Source organism: Lemur catta, chromosome 17 (assembly GCF_020740605.2).
Source record: "Lemur catta isolate mLemCat1 chromosome 17, mLemCat1.pri, whole genome shotgun sequence".
Classification (NCBI taxonomy): domain Eukaryota; kingdom Metazoa; phylum Chordata; class Mammalia; order Primates; family Lemuridae; genus Lemur; species Lemur catta.
Window position 1 is genome coordinate 47,256,648 of NC_059144.1, and position 15,186 is coordinate 47,271,833.

General features: G+C 41.1%; 2 protein-coding genes across 6 annotated transcripts in view; one reads left to right on the forward strand and one right to left on the reverse strand.

The window, feature by feature from the left end:
• Positions 1-762, reverse strand: part of LOC123622203 (serine/threonine-protein phosphatase 4 regulatory subunit 1-like) — an 80,430-nt gene extending 79,668 nt beyond the window's left edge. Inside the window, exons 1-2 of one of the 2 annotated variants that reach the window (XM_045528392.1) lie at positions 739-762; positions 562-606 (exon numbers count right to left, since the gene is read on the reverse strand). In XM_045528392.1, the coding sequence (XP_045384348.1) occupies positions 562-606; positions 739-745 (52 nt within the window). In that variant the 5' untranslated portion in view covers positions 746-762. The remainder of the gene's footprint in view (positions 1-561; positions 607-738) is intronic. The other variant, XM_045528393.1, reaches the window with a different exon arrangement.
• Positions 763-865: 103 nt separating this feature from the next.
• RAB22A (RAB22A, member RAS oncogene family) overlaps positions 866-15,186 on the forward strand; it is a 56,141-nt gene continuing 41,820 nt past the window's right edge. For 3 of the 4 annotated variants that reach the window (XM_045528126.1, XM_045528127.1, XM_045528128.1), the window contains exons 1-2: positions 909-1,187; positions 2,517-2,596. In XM_045528126.1, coding sequence (XP_045384082.1) covers positions 1,152-1,187; positions 2,517-2,596 — 116 coding nt within the window. In that variant the 5' untranslated portion in view covers positions 909-1,151. Of the gene's footprint in view, positions 1,188-2,516; positions 2,597-15,186 lie in introns of all 4 variants that reach the window. The other variant, XM_045528125.1, reaches the window with a different exon arrangement.

Here is a 15,186-nt window from a genome sequence, read left to right on the forward strand (position 1 = left end):
TCACCCGTGGGTCCAGAGCCCAACACACGGCCTGGCCCAGAGCAAGGAGGGGCTCAAGACACGCCTGTTGTATGGAAAGGAAATGTTTCGTTCACCACAAATGCGAACTTGGATTTCCACAGTGACATGTACCCCAGCTATCAGCCCTTTATGATTCCAAAAAAAGAAGGCAGGAGGGGTCAAGTGAAAGGGATCTACCCAAGCAACGCGGGCTACGGGGCCGGGCGTGCGGCCGGCGCCCGGAGCCCACGGGGACCCGCACTACCCACTCCCAGGCCTCCCCGGGCGGCTGGCAGAGCAGGAGGAGGAGGGACAGAAAGTGACAGGAAGTCAGAAAAGTTTCCCAACAACTACAAAAGTCCTGCCCCGGCCGGGAGGGCTCCCCCATCAGCCCGCCACGCCCAGTGAGGAGGGAGCGCCAAAGTGGATCGAGCAGTTGGGGGTCCCGCGGTTCCGGTCCCAACATGGAGGGCCTGGCCTGTAGCTCGCCCCGCGCTTCGTGCACCCCGAGTTCTGTGAGAGAGCCCAGGAAGGGGCGGGGACGCCCCAACTGTTACTTACAATCGTCTAAGTCATCCTGCAAGTCCACAAAGTAGAGGGGGATCTCTGAAAACCAAGAGACACGCAGGAGTTACTAGGGAGCTGCGGCGGGCGGGGTCCCCCCGGCCTCGCGGGGTGGCCACGGGGCGAGGGGGAGAGGGTCCCACCCGGGCGCCCCCAGAGCCCAGCCCCACTCACCCGCCATCTTGGGATGGGTCTGGGGGCGGGGTGGGGGCGAGGCCCGAGGGAGGGGCGGGACCACTGGCCTATGGCCCCGCCCCCGGCCCGCGCCGGCCGGCCCCGCCCTCGCGGTGAAGGTGGCTGCCGAGGTGGGCGGGGAGGTCAGGTGACCCGGCTGGCGTCCCAAGATGGCGGCGACGGCGGCGCCCGGAAGGCCGCGGCGGCGTCCAGGCTACTGAGGCGGGCTCCGGGGAGCTGACGGCGGACCGGCCGAGCTAAGGGCCGGAGGACGGGCGGCCGCGGCCTCTGTGCGCCTCGCGGCCGGGGCTGGGCCGTGTGGCGGCAGCGGCAGCGGGGGATGCTCGTGTTGGGCCCGGCCTCTCCCTCCTCAACTTAGGGCGGCGGCCGGCCCGCGCCCTGGCTCCCGGGCCATGGCGCTGAGGGAACTCAAAGTGTGTCTGCTTGGGGTGAGTGGCGGTGGGTCCGGCCGGGAAAGCCGCGGGAGGTCGGGCGGGCAGGGGCCCCAGCGCCCCCACATCCCCTCCGCCCTTTTCCCTTGCCTTCGTCCGAGACACCGCCTGTCCGCCCCGCGGGTACTCCCTGCAGCCCCAGAGCCGTCCCGCCCACCTTGCTGCACCCTCCTGAAGGTCCTGGAGACAGGAGGGTCCCTCCGCCTTCCCCTCTCTGGAGCCCTTGGACTCTTCCCTCCCCTCAAAGTGCGGTAGTACCCTCTGCCTCTCCATTGCATCTAGGTTGAGAGCACCTCTTAAAATCGTTTTCTCCCAACTTACTAAGGTACTAATTGGGAGTTGACCAAGTCTCCCAAAGTAAAACCAGTAACAGGTCTTTAGGTTTTACAAGCAGCCTTGTCTTTCTTTTTGTCTCTTCAATGTTTTTGAACTTGTGGGATACTCGTGACACTTTTGGAAGAGTAGAATAACTTTTCCTGTGGAGGAAAAGAGAGTGTTCAAATAGGAAGCCTCAAAGACTAGTTCAGCTTCCTGTCTTGTCAGGGCAGCTTGACCATTTCAAAGCCTCCTTTCTGAGGTTGATGCTCTTTTTTCTGAGTTTGTGCCTTAAAGGTTGAAAAGAATTCCAATAACTAATTTTTTTTGCCCTCAAATAGGGTGGGGCTAGGATTCATTTGGTGATTACTCAGGAAGTAATTCAGGAGTTCACAGTTTACTAGTATGTGTTAAAAAGCAAATGGATTGTCACTTTTCACACGAAGCAGAAACTTTGGGTCTTTCAGAAGGTCCTAATGTCTCTTAAAAAGTGCAAAACTCTCTTTAAAGTACGTTTGAAATCTTCTAATTGCTGAATTTTTGTGAAAACGTCTTTTGTGTCCCTGAGCTTATAAAATTTACACATCTAGAATTATTTTTATGAAAATCCTGAACTTGGCCAGATGCAGTGACTCATGCCTGTAATCCTAGAACTTTGGGAGGCCAACATGGGGGGGACTGCCTGAGGCCAGGAGTTCAAGACCAGCCTAAGCAAGAGCAAGACCCCTGCCTCTACAAAAAATATTAATAGAAAAAGTAGCCAGTCATGGTTGTGGGCGCCTGTAATCCCAGCTACTTGGGAGGCTGAGGCAGGAGGATTGCTTGAGGCCAGGAGTTGGAGGCTGCAGTAAGCTATGATCACACCACTGCACTCTAACATGGGCAACTGAGCAAGATTCTATCTCAAAAACAAAAAACAAAAAAAAAATCCTGAACTTATGCTACAAAGTAGTTTTCCATGTCTGTTAGCAGGTAAACTTTTTCTCAGTCACACATCTCATTCTCTTTCAGGATACAGGTGTAGGAAAATCGAGTATTGTATGGCGGTTTGTGGAAGACAGTTTTGATCCAAACATCAACCCAACAATAGGGTAAGAGTTTAAGTTTATTTAATATATATCTAAAGATGCATTGAAAGTCCTTCCAAATAAAAACTGCGTTGCTGCTGTAAGCCCTGCCATTTTACACAGTTAACATGTTCTGAGTTGCTGATTCCTCCAGAAGGGCTTGAAAAAAATACAGTGTGGATTGGTGTATTTTAGGAAAATTATCTTAAGATTTGTGGGGAGTGAAAACTTCAAAATGAAAATGTGAATTAAAGTTGTACATATTATTAGACTAGACACAGAAGCTTCAGTCTATAAATATCAATAACAGTTACACCTTTAAAGAAGGCAGATGAAAATAGGTTCTGGTACTATCCTTTCAGGTATGTCAACTGAAAGATATTTAGATGGTTTAAGTCCTTCCTGAAAAGTGGTAGGATGAGGTCCAAACCCTTCTTACACATTCCTATACTGAATTAACTAATAAATTAATGTTGAAATGTAAGGTTTTTTGGGGTCTAATGTTGAAATGTAAGGGTTTTTTGGATCTGGTTCTTGGATAAGTGCAGTTGATTGTGTGTTTTTGACTCTGTAAGGAAACTTCAGAGTATTTAAAATTCACAATACTAATACTTTCTCTATGTGAGAAGTTGTGTTTTATAAGTTTTAATACTGTTAGGCTTATAAAACTAAATAGGTGCTGTGCTTTATTTTTACTGACAAACCCCCAATCAAATGGTTTCTTTCACTTAAAGAAAAATTCTGTATTATCTGTCTTAAGATAAAAATACGCCTTTGTGCTATGTGCACATCATTCTCTAATAGAGAAATATTTTACAGCCCCCAAGGGAAACTGCGATAAGATTGTTCCCTGAGAAGTTATAAGCTCCTGTTTTCAGTTTATGCACTCAATATTTTTTATCTACTTTCTTAAACTCTGTGTGTTTCCTACACATTTGAAGGCATGAGGATGAAATTCACCAATAAGTATTTCTGCAATTAAAATGCTTTTCATATTCTTCAAGAAAAAACTGGGTATGTCCGTATTTAAAATGTGACCTCACGCTCCTCAGGGCCTGCCTGTTGCTACCTGCGTGGGAAAGTGGTGATAGGAAGTGACAGCAAGTAGTGCTGGTGATTCATTGAGTGACATACTTCACACTGAGTCAGAGCTGAAAATCCAGAACCCACAAGTTACCCAGACACCACCTTGGCTGGAAGTGTTATCTCAAATGAGACAGAAAAATGAAGGATGTTGTTTTATCGATCTTGGTGAGCCCCGTGGCCCTGGCTGTGGCTCCCAATGTTCCCTGTTTGCCAGTGGCTCTCAGTCTGCCAGATACTTGTGTTCCTGAACCTCCTTTAATCCACTCTCTTCACTAGGGGTCTTGGCTCACATTTTACAGGAATTAAAAATACAAGGCTTTCTCATTTCCTTTCTTCTACCTTTCCCCGTTTTCTTTTTCAACCTCAGAAGGTGGCTTCCTCCTTCATGACCAACCCCCCGCACACCCCTGAGCTCTGGAGCCCCACCTCTTCATCAGTTATCCCCTTCCTTCCCCAGCCCGATTTTCTTGTCCTGACCTACAAACGTGTTCCTAATCCACTCACCCCACTACAAGAGCACCGTTCCCCAACCTGCCACTCAAATACTGGAATTCCTGAAAATTACCACTTCCTCCCCTGCTGCCCACTCTTCAGCTCTCTGTCATTTCTGTTCCACCCCACCATGCTACTAATACCACATTTCCTTAGTACCAGCTCCCATCTAATAGCCAAAGCCAATGATTTTTTTGTGTGTGGCTTTATTTATTCACAGAATATCTACTATGTGCCAGGCGCTGGACTGGGTGCTGGAGATGTAGCCCAGAGGTCTGCAAACTATGGTTCTTTGGCCTACCTCCTATTTTTGTAAATAAGCCACACCCATTTATTTACATATTTGTCTTCACTGCTTTCGGTCTATGATGAGTGAACTGAATAGTTGGAACTAAGACCCTATGGCCCACAAACCCCAAAATATTTACTATCTGGCATTTTTCAGAATAAGTTAGCTGATCCCTGGTTTAGACAAACTCAGTTCCTGCCCTCATGAACCTTACTTATAAGGAGGAGAAAGACATACTCTATCACTAATGTACAGGAAATGATTTATTCAACCCTTTTTTGTGCTACAAAGGAGAAATGTGGAATGCTGGGAAAGCATGTGATGAGGGTCTGACCTAGGCCTGTGGGGATAACTGATTCCTACCTAGACCAGTGAAGTTGCAAAGCACTGCAGTTTAAATATTGAAACTTCTTCAGTAAGAAGTTTAAAAAAGAAAGTTTGTGAAGAGTGGAAGTAAATTAGGTGGCAGTGGTGAGGGATGGTGACTAGAAGAGAGCTGGAATAGGCATAGGGGACAACAGGGATTGTGAGGCAGGAGGGCAGGCGGGTTGGAGGAGTGTTCAAAAGGCTGGGGTGGTCAGGGAGGTTGGGGAGGCAGCAGGGACCAGGCCACGGGTGTGCAGGCAGGGTGGAGCGGTAGTATTAGAGATCGGGGGAGGAGCTGATATCACTTACTGTAGGACATGTCCCTGACTCTTGGAATGAAACTACTCTGTCTTCCCTAGTAACTGTGCTTCCTCGCTGTTGTCTCCTGGCCTCTCCTCCTGGTCATTTGGTAAATGTGGGTCTTCCAGAGCTATATCGTGGCCCGTGTTTCCCATTAGTGCTCACCTCCCCTCCCACAGCTCAACTTCACCTGGGTAGCGTAACCTCCAGGCCCATACCTCCAACCCATGATTTGGACCTATTTCCCTGCAGTATTCAGTATCCGTCCCTCCTCCAGTCCTAAACACCTCATTCCTGTATTGGTGTTCTTCCCTAATGGCCCAGCTGTGCTGAGCCTTGAAGAACCATTCTGCCCGGGACTTAAATTAGGGCATTGGCCATGTGCCAGCTGGGAGAACATCCGCGCAAGTGACTGAGCCACTCTGTTGGAGTTAGGGAGGTCACAGTCCTGACTACTACACAGGGCTATTGGGAGAGTTCCGTGACTTGATACTTGGAATGGGCAGAGGAAGTGTGCAGTGAATGTCAGTGGTTACTGTAATCATAATCGTCCTATCTTGCCTGGACTGTTGAGCCAGTTTTGTAACCGATTGCCCTGGTCTTGGCTTGGCCACTCTAGTCTGTTCTCATTGCTGCTGTGTGAGCTTCTTTAAAGACAAGTTTCATCATCTCACTCAAGACCATGCCAGAGGAGACCTTTCCCACTGTGGGCCCAGCCTCATTGCATCTGCTCCATGCCATTCTTGCTCACTTCTCCCCCCAGCACACCAAGCAACACCTTTTCCATATCTGTGTGCTTTGCACATGCTGTTCCCTCTGTGGGCCCTTTCTCTTCCTTGTCCTCTTGGCAAATTCTTGTTTATTTGTCAAGACTCAGGTACACTGTTAGCCCCTCTTGAAGTTGCAGACTCCAAGGTCAGCAAGGGCCAGGCAAGAATGTAAATGGGAGACAGGCCTGGTGCAAACATGAGGCACTCAGGTGTGAACTGCCCAGCTTCCCTGCCTTGCCTTCACCATGCCCCTCTTGCTCACCTTCTTACCTCCATGGGGATTTTGCTTCAGTCTCCTTCAGGTTCCTTATTACTTTATATGTCTGATTCCCAGGGTTCTGAGACAGACTCCTTCTTGTTGCATATCGTCTACTCTTGCTTGATGACCTAATCTGTGTCATGTAACTCAGTTGGCATCCATATAAGCATAGCTTATATGCTTCAGGTCCCTCCTCTAGAGTTCTGGGAGCCCTGTCCCCCCACAATACCCATACACTGGGGGAAGACAAGGCTCCCATTAAAATCACCACTGTTGTGAACAGTGGTCACCAGAGCTTGTTGAGTTCCTCAAGTGTGCTGGAGCAGAAAAATGGTTGACTCACCAATCTGCATGTGGATGAGCCCCACACCAATAATACTCAGTTCTCTCTTAAGCCTAGACTTGGAGATTCCACTCACCACAAGGCCTTTGCCCACAGGTGGCCCACGGATACCGAGGGATTCTACATGTTTGTGACTGGGTTCATGTTCATGAACGCCCTCTCAGAGGCTTGGGATTCTGCTCACTTACCATGGACCCTATGGTAGAGAAAGGGACCAGCATGTCCTCAGTTACTCAGGCCAGCAACCTGGGCATCAAATCCCCTCATAGCTCACTATCTTCTCCCACCCCCAACCGCCAGCCAGCGGTAAGTGACTAGCTCCTGGCTACGCCATCTCCATTGCTGTTACCTGACTTCTAGGCCTTCATTTTCCCTGGTGGGGGTGAGACATGACTGGATCACAGTTCTGCTGCTTGCCAGCCAGTTAACTCTGGGAAGTTTAATCTCTGATCTGTGTCTTCATCAGCAAAAAAAGGATACTGATAGGACTGGCTCCATACTGTTAGAAGAATTCCATGCATTGAAAATGCTTAGCAAAGTGCCAGGCACACTGGGGCTCAATAAATGACACCTGATTATTCTTTTTTAAATATGTAACTTGTTCTTAAAATTTTTAAATTATTTTTATCAAAGCAATGTATATATGGTTTTTAAAACATGCAGTGGTGTTTAGCTATATTTTCTGATCGTTCCTCCAGATTTTTGCATAACATGCATGTACGGGTTGAGTATCCCAAATCTGAAAAGCTCCAAAATCCGAAACCTTTTTAGTGCCAACATGATGGTCATTGGAGGATTTTGGATTTCTGGATTTGGAATGCTCAACTGGTAAAATGCAGATATTCCAGCATCCAAAAAAATCCCAAATCCGAAACACTTCTGGTCCCAGGCATTTTGGATAAGGGATACTCAGCCTGTACTGGTAGCTCTTGATCCCTGTCTCTTCTTCCCCCGCCCCTCAAGTTTAGGCATTACCTACTGATTTTTTTTCTTTTGGAAGCTGGGAATTTTGCCAGCCTCCTCCTCCTACCTCCTTCTGCACATCTGCTCCCCCTGCCCCCCATCTTTCCATCGAAGTTCTGCCATTGCAAGTGTGGCATGGTGCTTAGAACAGAGATGCTCAAGCCGGGCTGTTGCCTTCACCTCCCAGATCTAGCACTTAGTTGCTCTGGGGCCTTGGACAAGTTATTGAATCTCTGTGACTGAGTTTGCACATTTGGGAATTCTCTGTGCCATCTAAATTATAGGGTTGTTATGAAAATTGAATTAGAACACACAAAAATTGGTTGGAATGATACTTGCCATAAGGTAAGCATTTATTTCTTAGTAATTGTTATTTTTTAATAAACTTATAACATAGTTTTGAACTTTATGTAAATGGAATTAAACTATAAACATATAATGTGTGCTTCTTTCAAACTTTGTGAGATTCATCTGTTGTTTCACGTAATAATAGTTCATTTCCATCATCATATAGTAAATATCCCAATGGATGAATATACCAGAGTTTATTTATCAGTGCTACTGTTGGACATTTTGTTTCTCATTTGGACATTTGCACCATTACAAATAATTCTGTGAACATCCTTGTACATGTCTTTTGTGCCAATATCCATGAATTTTTAGGGGGTGTGTGTCTATATATCTGGCAGTAGAATTGCTGGGTTGCAGGGAACATGTATCTTCAACTCTGGTAGATAGCTTCTAAAATATTATACCAATTTACACTCCCACCAGCAGTCTATAGGAGCTCCAGTTGTTTCATATCCTCTGCATTGGGTATAATCAGTCTTTAATTTTTGTTGTTCTGGAGGGTGTGTGATAGTATCTCATTCTGATTTTAGTTTCTATTGTCCTGATGACTAAAGCTATACTTTTTTTCATACGTTTATTGGCCATTGATCAACTTTTATAAAGTGCTTGTTTAAGAATCTCACTCATTTTTCTATTGGCATTATATATTACCACAAAAAATATGGCAATTTTCTTATCTGTAGTCATTATATGTTTTCTGGATACTAGTCGTTTGTCGATTGTGTGTATTGCAGATATTTCTCTCACTGTGGACTAAACTTTTCCATCTCTGAAGGGTCTTTTAATGACTAGGAGGTCTTTTTTCTTCCATATTCTAAATTTATTTATTTGTTTATTGATTATACTTAAGGGTATTTTTGTTGTTGTTATTGTTGTTTAAGAGACAGGGTCTTGCCCTGTCTCTCAGGCTGGAGTGCAATGGCACGATCATAGCTCACTGCAGTCTCAAACGCCTGGGCTCATGGAATCCTCCTGCCTCAGCTTCCCGAGTAGCTGGGACTACAGTGGCACTGCGCTAGGCTAATATTTTTTTATTTTTTGTAGAGACAGGTCTCACTATGTTGCCCAGGCTGGTCCTGAACTCCTGGCTTCAAGCAATCCTCCTACCTGGGCCTCCCAGTGTGCTGGGATTAGAGACATGAACCACCACACCTGGCCAAGGGTTTTTTTAATTTTATTTTTTTAATTGGCACATAGTAATTGTAAATATTTATGGGGTACATAGTGATGTTTTAATACATATGATTTGTAGTGATCAGACCAAGGTAAGTAGCATATCCTTCATCTCAAGCAATTATCATTTCTTTGTGTTGGGAACATTCACTATTCTCCTTCTGGCTATTTGAAACTATTAACTATAGTCATCCTACAGTGATGTAAAACACTAGAATTTATCCTGCCTAGCCGTAATTTGTATCCTTTAACAAATCTCGCCTTTTTATTACTTAGTGTTCCATTGTGTGGGATATACCAAAATTTATTTATTCATTCACTAAGTGATAAATATTTGAGTTGCTTACAAATTTTTTGCTATTATGAATAAAGTTGCTATAAACATTCATGAGCACATCTTTATGTGGACATACTTTTTTTTCCTTTGGGGTGTATATCTAGGAGTGAAATTGCTGGGTCATGTGGTAAGTATGTGTTTATAAGACATTGTCAAACTATTTTCCAAAATAGTTGTCATTTTACATTCCATCCAGCAATATATGAAAGTTGCAGTTGTCTATATCCTTCAACACTTTATATTGTCAGTCTTTTGGTTTTAGCCATTCTGTTGGACATGTAATGGTAACTCACTAGTTCTGATTTGGTTTTTCCTGATAACTGATGAAGTTACTCTTTTCCTGTGCTTATTTGTGTCTGTTCGAATCTTTGCCCATTTCTCATTGGGTTGTTTTTCTTATTTCTCCCAATCTATAGCTTTTCATTTTCTTTCTTTCTTTTTTTATTTCAGCATATTATGGGGGTACAAAAGTTTAGGTTATGTATGTTGCCCTTGCTTTTCATTTTCTTAACAATATCTTTTGAAGAGCAAAAGTGTTTAATTTTGATCATGTCTAACTTGATTTTTTTATGCTTCATGTTTTTTGTGTTCTGTACATCCAGGATCAAAGGATTATCACCAGTATTTTTTTCTAAAAATTTGTATAGCCACATGTTTTAAATTTTGGTCTGAGATCTATTTCTAATGGTTTTTGTTTATTGTGTGAGGTAAAGGTCAAGGGTCATTTTTTTTCAAGTGTCAGTCCGGTCATTCTAGCAACATTTGTTAATATCGAACTCAGCATTTATTGAATTAAATTACCTTGGCACCTTTGTCAAAAGTAAGTTGATATGTATGTGTGGGTTTATTTATGGATTCCCCATTCTGCTCCATTGATCTATTTGTCTAACCTTATGCCAGTACAATACTGTGTTGCTTGATGTAGATTTATAGACATTCTTGAAATGAGTACATCATCCAGTTGTATTCTTGTTTTTCAAATCTTTTTGGCTCCTCTGGGTCCTTTGCATTTTTTAATATAGACTTAGAATCATGTTGCCCAATTCCTCAAAAGAGCCAGCCGAGATCTTGGTTGGGAACACACTGAATCTGTTGATTAATTTGGGGAGAATTGACATATTAACAATATTGCATCTTTGACCCATGAACCTAGTATAGTCTCCATTAATTTAGGTCTTCATTGCTTTTTATCAAAATTTTTTAGTTGTCTCAGTACAGGTCTTGCACATATTTTGTTAAGTTTATCTCAAAGTATTTTGTGGCTTTTATGTTATAAATGGTATTTTTATTTCAATATTCAATTGTTTGTTATTAATATATAGACATAAAATTGATTTTTGCATATTGACATTGTATCCTATAACCTAGCTAAATTAGCTCAGGCAGTTTTTTGTAGATTCCTTGGGATTTTCTTACAGAATTAGGTCATCTATGAAAAGACAGTTTTACTTCTTTCTAATCTATGTACCTTTTTCCTTTCTTTTACTTGCCTTATTACATTAGGTAGGTTGTAGCTCCAATACTGTATTAAGAAATGGTCAAAGCCAACATCCTTGCCTTATGCTTCATCTTAGGGGAAAATCATTCAGTCTTTTACCACTAAGTTTGTGACTATCTAGGTTTTCTATAGGTGCCCACTGTCAGATTAAGGATATTCCCTTCTATCCCTGAATTAGTGAGATTTTTTCTTTTTATCAAGAATCCTATCAAATTTTAATAGGTAGTGTTTTACATATTTTGAGCTATTCATATGCTTTTTCTTTTTTAGTCTATTAAAATGGTGAATTGCAACCATTGATACTAAAATATTAAACCAATCTTGCATTTCTAGGATAAATTTCTCTTGGTCATTATACATTATCTTTTTTACACATTGCTGGATTTGATTTACTAAAATTTGTTAAGGATTTTTATCTCCATGTTCATGAGGGATATTGGTCTGTAGTTTCCTGTAATATCTTTCTCCAGTTTGGATATCAGGTTCTCATCAAATGAGTTGGTAAGTGTTTTTCTCTTCTTCCACTTTTTTGGAAAAGTTTATGTAGACTTGGTATTAATACTATTTTTTCCTGAAAGGTTTGGTAGACTTCACAAATGAAGCCATCTGAGCAGGGAGTTTTCTTTGTCAGAAAATTTTTAACTACAGATTGAATTCCTTTAATAGGTACTGTATAAGCCTGTTCAGGCATCTATTTCTCCTTGGGTAAGCTTTGGTAGTTTGTGTCTTTCAAGGAATTTGTCCATTGTATCTATGTATTTTAAATTTATTGGCATAAAGTGTTTATAATATACCCATTATCCTTTTAGTATCTTTAGGATCTGTAGCAATAGCCCCCCTTCCATTCTTGATAGTAGCAGTTTTTGAGTCTTTTCTTTTTCCTGATCTATCCAGCTATAAAGTTGCCAATTTTATTGGTCTTCTCAACGAACCAATTTTTGGTTTCATTAGTATTTCTGTTTTCTACTTCATTGTTTTTTGTTTTTGCCTTCATTATTTTTTTCTTCCTTTTGCTTATTTTGGCTTAATTTGTTCTTTTTCTAGTTAAAAGTAGAAGCTTAAGCCATTGATTTTAAGACTTTTTTCTCATATGAGCATTTAGAACTATAAATTTCCCCTTAAGTGCTGGTTTAAGCAAATCTCACAGATTTTGATATGTTGTGTTTTCATTTCCATTTAGTCCCAGCTATTTCTAATTTCCCTTGTGACTTCTTTGACCATTGGTTGCTTAGATGTATGTTTTCTAATTTCCAGTTATTTGGGGATTTTCCAGAAATCTTCAATTATTGATTTCTAATTTAAATCCATTGTGGTCAGAGAACATACTCAGTGTTATTGCAGACCTTTTACATTTGACATTTGTTTAATGGCCTAGCATATAGTCTGGCTTTGTGATTGTTCCATGTGCGCTAGAGAAGAATGTGTGTTCTGCTACCGTTTTGCACAGTGTTCTATAACGCTAAATAAGTCAGCTTGGTTAATAGTAGTGCTCATATTGCCTGTATTGTTACTGATTTTTTCCCCCTCTTATTTGCAATGAAAGGAGTGTTTTGAAACAACTCTAATTGAGGATTTGTTCATTTCTCTTTTTAGTTTGATGAGTTTTTGCTTCATGTGTTTGGAAGCTTTTGTTATTGAGTATATATGCATGTAGCATTGTTATTTATGTTCGCTTGATGACTTGATTCTTTTACCATCATGCAATGTTTCTCTTTTTGCCGTACTACGAGTGCTAGTTCTGAAATCTACTTTGATACCGATTTAGGCTTTTCAGCATTCTGTTTGCATATCTCTTCCTATCATTTATACTTAACCTATTTATAGCTATATATTTCAAGTGGATTTCTTGTGGACAGAATTATAGGTTCCCCTTTTATATCTAATCTAACAGTCTCTGCCTTTTAATTGGAGTGTATAGACCCACGCTACTAATACAGTTGCACCTAGCCACACGTTAAAATTAAAAATTCAGATCTTCAGTCAAAATAGCTACATTTCAGTCCTCATCACAGAAAGTTCTGTTTTATAGCACTGGTTTAGACCATTTTTATTTATTATAACGGTCAATATGGTTTGTTTTAAATCTACCGCCTTGCTATATTTTTCTCTTTGCCCCATGTTAATGCTTCCATTTTATTTCCACTGTAGTCTTATTAGCTCTACCTCTTTGATTTTAATATTTTAGGGGTTGTGCTAGGGTTTACAATTTATCAATCTATGTTCTGATAACATACAATTTCACATGTCAGAACCTACAAGGAACCTTCGATTTCCCTTCTCCCATCCTTTGTGCTGTTGTCATATGTTTTACTTCAACATGTTATGAAATACACTATTTTTGCCTTAAATAGTGATCTTATAAAGAAACATTAGTCATCTTTTCTCTGCTACCCTTGTGCCAGTATCAAGATTTCTTAATTTCTGTGTCTTTGTAAAAAGTTTTAATGTCCAGTGATGTGAGTCTTTTGCGTTATTCTTCAGGAATATCTTGGCTGTTCTTGACCTGTTACATTTCCATATAAACATTAAAAATCATCTTGTCCATTTTCACACATACCAACACGCTAATTGCCACTGTGTTTTTGATCGGCATTGCATTGAATTTATTGATTAGTTTGGATAAAAATGACATCTTTATAACTAAATCTTCTAGTATATGAACATAGATTATCCTTCCATTTATACTAGGATTCTTTACTATCTCTCGGTGTTTTTTCTGCCTCTGTGTAGTAGACTTGGATGTCTTTCATTAGATTTATTCCAGGTGGTTTGATGTTTTTAATGCAGTTTTATGCTGTTAATGTGGTAAATGATGCTGTTTTGAAATTTTCGTTTTCTTTTCATTTGTTATATACAGAAATACAACTTACTCTTTTTTTTTTTCTTTTAAGATAAAGTCTCACTCTGTCACCCAGGCTAGAGTGCTGTGGTGTCATCATAGCTCACTGCAACCTCCAACTCCTGGGCTCAAGAGATCCTCTTGCCTCAGCCTCCTGAGTAGCTGGGACAGGCATACACCACCATGCCCAGCTAATTTTTTCTGTTTTTAGTAGAGTCGGGGTCTTGCTATTGCTCAGGCTTGTTTCAAACTCCTGACCTCAAGTGATCTTCCCGCCTCAACCTCCCAGAGTACTAGGACAGCTTATTCTTTGAGTTTGTATGCAGTGACCATGCTGGATTTACTCATTAATTCATAGAGCTTACATATGTGGATTCTTTTGTGTTTTTTATGTATATTTTTATATCATCTAGGAATGAGCTTTTTTAATCTTTATTTTTAATCCTGAGACTTTCTCATTTTATTGGCTCGAGTAGGCTCTCCAGCGCAATGTTGAAATAGAAATAGTAATGCTGGGTATTCTGATCTTATTTTAATCTTGGGGGAAAGGCTCTTACTATCATACCAGTAAATATATTTGCTATAGACTTTCAGTATATACCCCTTATCACATTACAGAAGTATCCTTTTTTTTTTTTTTTTTGGGACACAGTCTCACTGTGTTGCCAAGGCTGAACTCCTGAGTTCAAGATGTCCTTCTGGCTCAGCCTCTGGAGTAACTAGGAGTACAGACGTGCATCACTATGCCTGGGAGAAGCACCCTTCTTTTCGTTTGCTGGGATTTTTTTTTTTTTTAAGCATGGATAGCATTAAATTTATCAGATTATTTTTCTCTGTGTATTTGGCTCATGACATAATCTCTTTTATAATATGTCAGTGTGGTAAATTACATTATTAAATCTTCATGGAACAAATCACTTGGGACCTGACATGTTATTTTTATATATCACTAGCTTTAATTGGCTATTATTTTTAGGATTTTTATGTGTATTTATAAATGAGATTGTCATACAAATACCTTTTTTGTAATGTCCATGTCAGGTTTGATATCAAGGTTACGCTTGCCTTATAAAACTGGTTGTGAAACTCTTCTATGAAAGAAATTGTTTAAAATTGCTCTTCTTCCTTCCTTAAATGATTAGTAAAATCCATCAGTGTTGCTGTCTGGGCTTCAAGTTGTTCTTATGTAATCGTTTTTAATTAAGGAGTCAGTTTCTCTCGTAATTTTAAGATTGTACTCAGATTTTCTATTTCTTCTTGTATTGGTTTTGATAGATTGGGGTTTTTTAATGAATTTATTTGAATAAACATAAAATTCTATACTGATATCCCTTTTTCATTTCTAATATTGTTAATAGTTTTGCCTTTGATCAACTCTGTGGTATGTCTATTCTCTATTTTACTAATTTTTACTTGTCTTTATTGTTTATTCCCATGTTCAATATGGTATTCTTTGTCTAACTTCTTGAGACACAATGGTTATATCACTGGTTTTAGTCCTGCTTTTCAGTTGTGTTCCTTACATTTTATAGCCATGACTTTTGCTGG